The sequence below is a fragment of the Macadamia integrifolia genome, chromosome 5 (assembly GCF_013358625.1).
Source record: "Macadamia integrifolia cultivar HAES 741 chromosome 5, SCU_Mint_v3, whole genome shotgun sequence".
Lineage (NCBI taxonomy): Eukaryota > Viridiplantae > Streptophyta > Magnoliopsida > Proteales > Proteaceae > Macadamia > Macadamia integrifolia.
Window position 1 is genome coordinate 3,012,889 of NC_056561.1, and position 10,366 is coordinate 3,023,254.

Sequence of the window (10,366 nt, forward strand, 5' to 3'; positions counted from 1 at the left end):
CGAGTCATCATTTTTTCTAACAAAGAGTATTAAGACTCAACAAGCGGTACTAGAGCAAGTGAGTAAACGCACCTTTTAGTTACCTACAACAATTAAAACACTTATCGAGTTATTGTTTGCAAACATAACTCTCGGCGAGTAAACAAGCCTTTTTAGATACTTGCAACCAATAGAACACTTATCAAATGATAATAATTGAATGGTCTAAGTGTTATTAGACTCAAGGATCTGCATTTCATTGGACTGGCGCACAAAGGGTCTTTATTAGTTTCTCTTAATAACATTTGCATAATAAGAATATGAGAAACATAACAACTGTAGATAAGATTGAATATGAGTGTATTATTCACAATTATTGTTCACATGAATAATAGTGTACACACATGTGAGAAAACTAAGTCATCATTTTTTCCAACAAAGGGTATCAAGACTCAACAAGTGGTATAAGAGCAAGACCCTTGGTGAGTAAACACGCCTTTTGGACACCTGCAGCCAATAGAGCACTTACCAAGTGATATTGGTTGAATAGTCCAAGTGTTGTTAGACTCAAGGCCCCGTTAGACTCAAGGACCCAAGCGCCACAAGCTTTTTCCACACACACAAAACATTTCAATTTGCATGGAAGTAAAGCAACATCACCTTATTTAGGATCTGAATATCTTCAATTTGTATGGAAGTAAAGCAACATCACCTTATTTAGGATCTGAATATATCTTGTAAGCTCCCCCTTCAACTTGCTTTCTACAACCACCGAATTGAATTGATAGCACAATCCCTGTTACAGATAATGAATGAGATAGTAACTAATTAATTCTTTATGACTCGTACTTTTTTTTTAAGAAAGATTTTAAGGAGATAGAGAATTGTAAACTTTAGATTTTTAAACAATTTTTTGAACAAAGATTTTAAGGAGATAGAGAGTCGTGCTTCAGAGTATTCCAGTGTGGAACTTAAGAGTTTCATTCCAAAAGGGGCTTTTGTTAAGGGTGCATCTTGCTGCATAAACTGCTGAAGCAACAAGCATTAATGGACTATATAATTGCCACATAAACTGCTGAAGCAACAAGCATTAATGGAATATATAATTGCCACATAATTCATCAGACATGGCAGGCTTAGGAGGGCCTCTGACTCTGAATAGAAAAAGAACAAAGGGGGAAATAATTAATAACTTCTTAGTAATTGAAAGACATAACAGGCTTAATAGGAGGGCAATCTATTATTACCTCCTTTTGATTAGCCATAGAAGCCTTAATAAAACGAAAAAGCTTAATATGATGTAGGCACTATTATGCTCATTCAAGCTTTCCCAAGCTTTCCTTCTCCATGGCCAAAATCTGTTCTCCAGAGTATGCCATGTCCGAAATGGAGACAATCGGCACAAGTGCTGTTTAAAAATGAAAATAATTTTCACAAGTTCCGAACAGAAAAGAACTATGCAACAATGTAAATCAAAACACAACAACAAATTAAATCCCATAAATAAACAACGTATCTCTGGACCACATAGTTCCTCATATTTACTGGCTATAAGCATGGTACCTATTCCAACTAACTACAGTTCCCTCCCTTAGGACAACTTTCATGGAAAGAAATTTATCAACTATATTGATAGTGAGATAAAGAGTTTCAGGCCTAAGTTCAAATTTGTGGTGAACTTCTATCATCCAAATCCACAATAATGGCTCTCATTCTCTCATTAATATCAAGTTGCTTGTCCATGTAATCTTGAATGCAACTTGAATTCTACAAGGGCATTAAAAAGATCCACATATTATCACATACACAAAGTCACAAAACAGCTAATAGGGGGAAAACTAGAGGTAGAAGTACCTCCTCAAGCTTGTAAAACTTGTACATGTCTTCCGCATAGTCGACCATGGCTAGATGATTGTCTACATCTTTTGTGTCAGTATCGACAATGGGATCACTTGATTTATTGATTAGACCACAAGCATCCTGAAGAGGAACCAATAAAAATATAACTAGGGAAAAAATAAAAGAGAGAGAGAGAGAGAGAGAGAGAGAGAGAGAGAGAGAGAGAGAGAGAGAGAGAGAGAAATCACTCAAAGGGTATGTCTAAAAACAGATTATGGAAATGGGAATGTAAAGCATGAGATATTTTAAAAAAAAACTACCTTGCTTCGAGCTGTTAGGACTAATGTGAGGGTCTGAGCTTTACGCCTTGATGATTTATGGCTTGCATTTTTCTCCTTTCTCGTATCTTCTTTCTGCTCTGGGGCTTACCTCCCTTGCTATATTTGTCTTTGGCTTTGAATTGACCTTCTTCTGAGCTGGTTTCGCTGGCACAGCTCCTTTCTTCTCCATCAATTAACAACTTTCGGAGCTGGTTTTCTGAAGGTAAAAAGATTCAATATATAGAATTTATTTGTTTTTGTGTAATTTCCTAAAATAAGATTTAGGAAATTTCACAGTTTAGTGATCTAGAGATTTACCTTAATATTCTCTGCTACTGCAGCAGCTTGTGCATTTGAAAGTAATTGTGCATAAAAACTCCTAAAAAAGAAAGAAAGAGCAAATAAACCATCTGCAGAAGAGAACTAGAGAGAGAGAGAGAGAGGGGTGTGGAAGCGATGGGTACCTCGTTAGGGGATGGGAGAACTCTTGCTTCGGCTTCCCATCGATGACTTGAACAGGAACCAAATTCCCAATATCTCCAAGTGCTTTCCGGTTATTTCCTTTGCCCAAAGGGATCTTCTGTTTCCCTCCACCGGCAATTTATGCACCTGCATATATCCATGACCCTTTAAGATCAGAGAAAACAGAGAATCTGTTTATGGAAAATAAGATACAGAAAGCAGAGAATGTTTACAGAAGATAGTATCTGAAAAGTTAGATCTAACCCAAAAGCAAAACCAAGAGATCCAGCATATACAATTATTCATAGGGAATTCAAAAAACCCCAATAAAATCGTGAAATCAGCTGATGAAAAAAAAAATCAAAATCTGCAGATCCTATCGACAAGGAATCTTTTCCTCAAGCATTAATCAAGAAATTCATCAGATACAACCCGATAACGACAGTAAAATTTTCAGGCCATCATTTGAAACTGGAAATCCTGAAAGGCACGAATCAAGAGATGTAATAGAATCTCAATACAAGCAAAAGAAAATTCGAAATAGCAAAGCCAAGAGATCTGGCATATACAATTACTCATAGGGAATTCATAAAACCCCAATAAAATCGTGAAATCAGCTAATGAAAGAAAATCAAAATCTGCAGATCCTATCGTCTACGAATATTTTCCACAAGCATTAATCAAGAAATACATCAGATACAAGCCGATAACAAAAGGAAAATTTTCAGGCCATCATATGAAAGTAGAAATCCTAAAACTCGCGAATCAAAAGATCTAACAGAATCTCCATTCAAGCAACAAGGAAATTCGAAAAAGCTTAATAGACTGCCCATGAAATGCCCTAACACGCAGCACCATAATACCTCTAGCTTGCTGTGTAACAATTGGTTTTGACGCCATTTCTGATCTGTCTCCGAAATCCCAGTACACGATCGACGGTTCCAAGAACGGGGATGGTGGGTTTAGAACTTGCTACCCACACGAAGAGTGGATCGATTCAGTCTTCCTCCCCCCTCTTCGTTCTCACTCTTTCCCCTCCATTTCCGTCTCCATCTTTCTCCCTCTGTTCGTCGTCTCATTTGTCTCTCTCTTTCTAAGAAGGGCTTAAGGAGTCCCCCCGATCCTCAGACCTCCAACGGTCTTCTTGAGCTAAAATCCCAGCCGTTACATCTTTTAAAATTCTCACGCCGGTTTCATCCGAAGCCCACTTTCATAATCTCCAACGGTAAACTCATCACACATGAAATGACCTCTTTGACCCAATTTACAAAGTCATTCCGTCCCCCTGATTGTGCACTTCCCTACACCACCTGCACAGAAACACTATCCCCTAAACTACATATTCCCTTTAACAAAAAAAAAAAAAAAAATCCTACAAAGTTGCTTATTTTTGGTAAGTGGTGTCATCTGTTGGCAGTAGCACTACTTTGCCATAAGCTTGGTGACCTGGTGTGTATAGAGTGGGGGGAAGAAAAGTGCTAGGGTATTGTTGTGTGTGTGTGTGTGTGTGTTTTTTTTGGTAAAAACGCTAGCATAGATGATTGATAGTGGATCCAATGCATAGGGCACTGGTTGCAGCCTGTGCTTGAAGAGTAGGTGCTATGAGTATGGATGGTCTAAGGATAGACTCATAGACTTTTAGTGTAAGTAAAGTCCTCTTGAGCAGAAAAAAAAAAAAAAATAGATGATTGATTCCTTTATCGATTTTTTTCTTTTTTTGGTAAGCATCTTCTATACAAATTAAAAAGAAAAACCGATGAGTTAGTTTGATAAAATATGATCTAGTTGAAATTTGATGTGAGAAAGAAACTTTGGGATCTACCTACCCATAAAATTGATCTCATGTCTCATCTGAACTAACATGTTAATCAAATGTTATGTTCTTATAACGGTCCTAATCTTCCAAAATTGATCGTATAATTTCATTTCATGCCAATGGTTTAGACTCTAATTGGCAGCTATCATCTGAAAAGTTTCTTCCCTTCGGGAATCAGGAAGCAGTAAGCTGTCTCCAAATGGTCGTAAAACCTACAAATACAACCTGAGCCCAGTCATGGTTTGAGATTGCATGGATCAAGCCCAGCTTATCCAGGCTCAATGTTTGCTTGTGCTTTCTTCTCTCGAGTTCACCTGTCATGAAATGCCCCACTGTGGTTTTCTTTGTCAAAGAGGGGATTTCATCGATTTGGTTCAGATTGGGTTTTCTGAGTGAGTCACCAAGGTTTCTTTGCCTAGATGACCTGTACTATTTCAGCCATGTGAAGGAAATGATGTGGTTGATTTCATCCATTCATTAAATAAGGGATCTTTTGGGTTTTCAATCTGTCATGCTTTCTAACTGTATATCAGTTGTAATTTCCTCTTCTTTTTCTTTGTGAAGATCTCAAATATATAGTCCACCTATCTTGGACCTGTCCTAATTGTGATATGAAGAGTATAAGTACCTCAAAATGATGCTTTCTGTCATTGGCAAACGAACGTCTGGGCTTTTTGCACACCATAGTTCACCAACTACGTAAAAAATATTGTTTGACCGAATGTTATTTGTTAAATACTAATAGATTTGTAGAGAAAGGTTTGACTCAATTTTAATTCATTAGAATTCAAATCATGAAGATCGTCAATGACATATATGGTATTAGTCGTGAATCATTTTGGTCAGAAGTTCAAAATGAATGGAAATTCAATTATCATGGCTCTAATTTGTCATCACTAAGTGCCAAGCATTTATATTATATTATATTATATATATAATTTGAGCAGGATTTACCGGTAGTGGCTAAAATATTGAAGATAAAAAAGATAATTGGGGACTGAATTCAATTATTGTAGTTTTAGTTGATAATTTTGGGTGAGGTAGATAATTAAATCTGTGGAGATTTATCTAATGTTTTTGCAGGTCTCGATGATATGAATATTATATTAAATTTAATTATTTCAATTAATTTATCTAATTAATGTGCAGACTCCTTAAATAATACTTGAACTGAATTTATTTTTTCTGGTAAATTATACCTTGGACTGAATTGGAGCAAAACAAATTAACATTCGATTTGATTTCTCTTAATCTTTTCCATTACTAGGGGAAAACTATATTAGTGGCTGCGTAGGGAATGATAGCATCGACATCTCACTTAGGGCCCAGATAGTCAGGAAAAAAGAGAAGAATTTTAAAAATCCATTTGAGGGCGTATGATATATTGGGTACATGGATGGATACGTGCCACGTGCCAGATGCCCTGTAGCATTATAAAGGAATTCTTTCCGTTATACTTAGGAGTGCAAGTTTGACCAACCGAAACCGCTCAAAAAATGAGCACGTTATTATAATCTTAATACCTGTTTTTTAGGTGTAGGAAAATGATAAGAAATGGCAGAACAAGGGCAGCCAGGGTCAATTTGGGTAGCTGATTCAACCCGAATTGACCTCTGGCTTTCAAGGTCAAACTGGGATGAGCTGAACTTTGTAGGTCTGGACCTGCACTTAGATATATTAGCGTGATTTCTAACCGGGTCAGGCCTGAGTTGAGCTAGGAGACCAAAGGACGAGGGTTGGTTCTGAGGTTTCCAAATGATGCTCCTGGTTTGTACATGACAGGATGAGCTGTTGTGCAGTGGCTCGGGCTGGGCTACACAATCGCATGAGGCACATCAGAACTAAGAACCTGCATAGCCGGGCTAAGCTTGACATCAGTGATGATAAGTGCCAACTGAATTAAATGTATGGGCAAAGGTCTTTGTAGTGGATCCTCAGAATTCTATTTTGCCACTTTCTCATCTCCGTCATACAGGCAGGTTTCCTAATATTACAGCTGTAAAGGAGAGCGGATCTGGTTCTAGGACGGAATTGATCCACCACAGATGGAATTCACCCAAAGAAAAAATTCTGTGGTGGATTTCATATATGTGGATCAAATTGTACGAAAATGGTTCTTATATAAGAACTTGATCCATTTTCGTTGTAAAGGAATCAATTCCCAACTCTAACATGTTTAATGGGAAAATGTGATACTGGTGGTAGCTCTATCTTTTTCTTAACCATGTGGGTCTCTTTATATATATTATAAGGCATTATTTTTTGTATACTTATTCGCTTGGGTTTGAGAGAGAACAATATAGACAAGTGGAAAAAATGATATTATTGGGATGAGGAATGTTGCTATATTGCATAGCGTGTGCTAGCACCTCCACTATGCTAGCATATGCTACGTAGCTAGATAAGAAATTTATTTATTTATTTTTATTTAATGGGAAGAAATGTTTGCTGATGAGTTAAACGGAATGATTTCATACATAAGAAGGCAATGAAGTCATTTCATGTGAGAAGGAAAAACGAAATGATTTCACATGTGAAAAGACAACGAAGGTCATTTCATGTGAGAGAGAAAGACGGAGTGGTTTCACACATGAGAATGCAGCGAGATCATTCCATATTAGAGAGACAGAGAGATAGATCAGAAATTATATATATAACCAGTCTATAATTAAGTTGGGTTCTTATGCTGACAGAAGTAAAAACAAGTTCTATGTAGAATAGATAACACTTGTGTCCTGTCAACAGAAACAGACACAGCTAGTACTATACTCTATAACCCAACCCAACCCAACCCAACCCAAATTAAGAGAGAAAAAACAAATAACATAACGATTACTATAGGTATCTAATCGAAATCTCCCGAACTGCAAGAGCTATATAGGTATCATATCGAAATCTCAGATTCAGCGCCTCCTGCTAGCGGGTTCCTTCTGAGCGTTGAAGTAGACGGTGGCCACCGGAACGCCGAGCTGCAGATGATTGGCGAAAGCTCTGGTGCTGAAGTTGTTGCGAGTATCCGGCTGCTCCAATCCATTCACCACACCCTTCTGTTTGAACAACACAAAGATGAATCGGTGTATCCCCACCGGTGGACGAGGGCTCAAATACGCCACTATCTCTTTCCCTGCAAATGTATAATTGGACCATTCCTGTTAATTAGTCTCATTTAGATTATAAGATCTTATAAGATCTTTTCTGTATTGAGATGTTGGGAGTTATAAGAATTATGAACCATGCCGAAAATACTCTCCAGACCACTATCATCTTTTGATCATTTGTCCTTGATGATTTCATATAGCTGGATAGTTTTTTTTTATATCTAATGCTTTAGGGTTTTGAATTAGACCCATCAATATGATATCGGAACTCAAATCCCTTTGTAAATTACAAAATTTGTTCTTTTTCACCTAATGACTTAAGATTTAAGATTTTGAATTGAACCAGATTTAAGATTTTGAATTGAACCCTCTAACACTGTGAACTTGCATGATTTACCAACAATGCAAGAATTAAATGCCCATACATGCAGCAGGAGGACGGCTCACGAGCTTGAAGCCTCCGATGCTTTGTGGTTTTGTACAAGCGTAAGTTTCGTTTCCATCGATTTAAGGAGGTTGGTGACACTGACATGACAAGTGTCTTCCTATTGAGATTTGGTGAACATGATAAAGCACTAAAATTCCGACCCAGATGTCACCGATCTGATCCATGAAAACTCCCAAACAGATGTCACGGAACTGAGCCAAGAAAACTCCAACCAGATGTCACTGAACCGAACCAGGAAAGCTTTTGAAACTGAGAATATAAGCTGTGCGTCCTTGTAATGACGGGAAGTGAGATAGGTATTGAATGTTTACATCTACTTTCGTTGAAGCAATGGATCAAAATTCTAGACATTCTTCCTAGATCAGCTCAACTAAAGTGGTAAAGCTGTATAATTTTTCCCTTCTAAATTCGTATATGTAGGAGTCTCGCATTGAAGGATAATGTACATCATTTTATATTGCGAAAGGAAGATTTACAATTTGCATTAAAAAAAAAAATCCAATAAAATATCCACTTTATATATTATCCATTGGTCGACTTAATAGGGCAAAGATATATACTTTGAGTATGAATAAGTCCTTGTATAAGAGTCCTTCTCGTACGGTGTTTGATCCATATTTGGACTCCACTTAATTTTTTTTTTAGCTAATTTTTATTTTGAATGGAGTTTAAGTGTAGAGCAAACACTGTATCAAAATCATTCTCGTATGAAGACCTTATTTCTGTGGATAGAACTTTACCAATAAGAGTATTCAGAAGACATGGATCTCGAATTATAAGCTTCAAGAAATCACGGAGTAAAAATTAACCAATCAATCTTGTAAGTATGAACTCCTCAGACAAGGGAACCAGCCAAATTATTTTCTCCCTTGGAAGAAAAGGGAAGGCAAAAATATACGTTGACTATATATATATATATATATATTGCAATCTAGGTTGGAGAAGGTTATAAATAAATAAAATAAATAAAATAAAAATCTTTGGCCAGTTTTGGTTCATAGTGGATTCACAACCAGGTCCAACACGGTTCAATCCTGGTCAGGTTTGTAAAGAATAGACCCAATCACCCCTAATATGCACCTTCCCCTACCCCAGAAGGAAGAGAGAGAGAGAGAGAGAGATACCGCGAGTTGGGTTTGTGCCACCGGGAATATTAACCACAATCCTGAAACCACAATAGAGAAATTATCAAAATCTGATGCGATGCATTAGCAGAGAGAGAAAGAGAGAGAGAGAGAGAGAGCCATGCAATAGTGGAGTAGTTAGTACCAGTGGACCAGTTCACGCATGGTGGGTTCGCTAGGGCTTGGTGCATCTGGGTCTGTCATCACCTGCATCAATTCACCATTAATAAATGGGTAAACATGCTCTGATCATCATCATCATCTCCTAGCTATCACCTCCAATAATCGTGTGCATTATCGTATCTACAAAAGTAGAGTTAAACAAGAATAATATAGGGTTGAAACAAAGCAAACCAGAGTAAAGAATTCGTCAAGGTGGCCAGAGATGGCAACTTTTGGAGGATTAATGGTCATGGAAGGCTTGATCTCACAGCCATTAGTGACATGCTTGGGGCCATAGTACACAGACATGTTCACAGAGGGAACAAACATGTCGATAACATCGCCTATCACTCGACCAACAACCAGTGGTTCCACAGAAACAGCCATGGCTAAACAAAGACCAGAAGCTCTGAAAGAAATAGTGAGAGAGTGAGAGAGTGAGAAAGAGATGTGACGGGGACGCTGGGTGAAGGGGGATTTTATAAAGGACTGAGGTCGTTGAAGGGTGGGGTGTATTGGCATGCACAGGCTAAGTAAAAGATAAAGAAGCTAGCGTTCTCCACGTGTACGCCTTCTGCCACGAAAAAGTTCAACACTCTGTACTATCCTTGTGACACGTGTATGATCCAGCACCGTTCGTTGCGGAATCTCTCATTAAATGCCGTGGGTGGGTCCCTGTGGGAAGAGCGGAGCACGAGCTCGGACCACCCCTCATCCACATTCCGCCGAAATCATCTTCCGTTATGGTGACAGCGGTTTCCGGAGGATAAAAAATTTATCCTTTTGGGTGGGTTACACACGAAAATTGTAACGTAAAACAATACAGCTAGATTGCTTGCACCGACTGAATGCTTTGTGCCTTGGATTCGGTTTTCAACCACTTCCTAGGAGAGGGAATTTTTTTTTTTTTTTTTGATAAGAAGGAGAGGGAAAATCTTTTCCTGATTTACCTTTCCATGCAAAATTATGATGCTACTAATTTCACAAAATTTCCACCTTTTTTCCCTTAAACAAAACTGTCTTTAGGCAAATGATTTCCTAGAATAGCACATCTAAAGAAGTTCTCTACATGGGCAATCTTAATTTTATATGGGGTGCAATGATCATTATGCCCCTCT

General features: G+C 37.8%; 1 protein-coding gene and 1 pseudogene across 1 annotated transcript; both read right to left on the reverse strand.

Moving 5' to 3' along the window:
• Nucleotides 1-1,069: 1,069 nt before the first annotated feature.
• Nucleotides 1,070-3,760, reverse strand: LOC122079774 (annotated as a pseudogene).
• A 3,290-nt stretch (nucleotides 3,761-7,050) lies between these two features.
• Nucleotides 7,051-9,709, reverse strand: LOC122080055 (protein MOTHER of FT and TFL1). Its single transcript, XM_042646923.1, has 4 exons — nucleotides 9,441-9,709; nucleotides 9,232-9,293; nucleotides 9,087-9,127; nucleotides 7,051-7,540 (listed from the first exon to the last, which is right to left on the reverse strand). The coding sequence occupies exons 1-4, from the start codon at nucleotides 9,633-9,635 to the stop codon at nucleotides 7,320-7,322; spliced, it is 519 nt and encodes a 172-aa protein (XP_042502857.1). The 5' UTR covers nucleotides 9,636-9,709; the 3' UTR covers nucleotides 7,051-7,319.
• Between the last annotated feature and the right edge of the window lie 657 nt (nucleotides 9,710-10,366).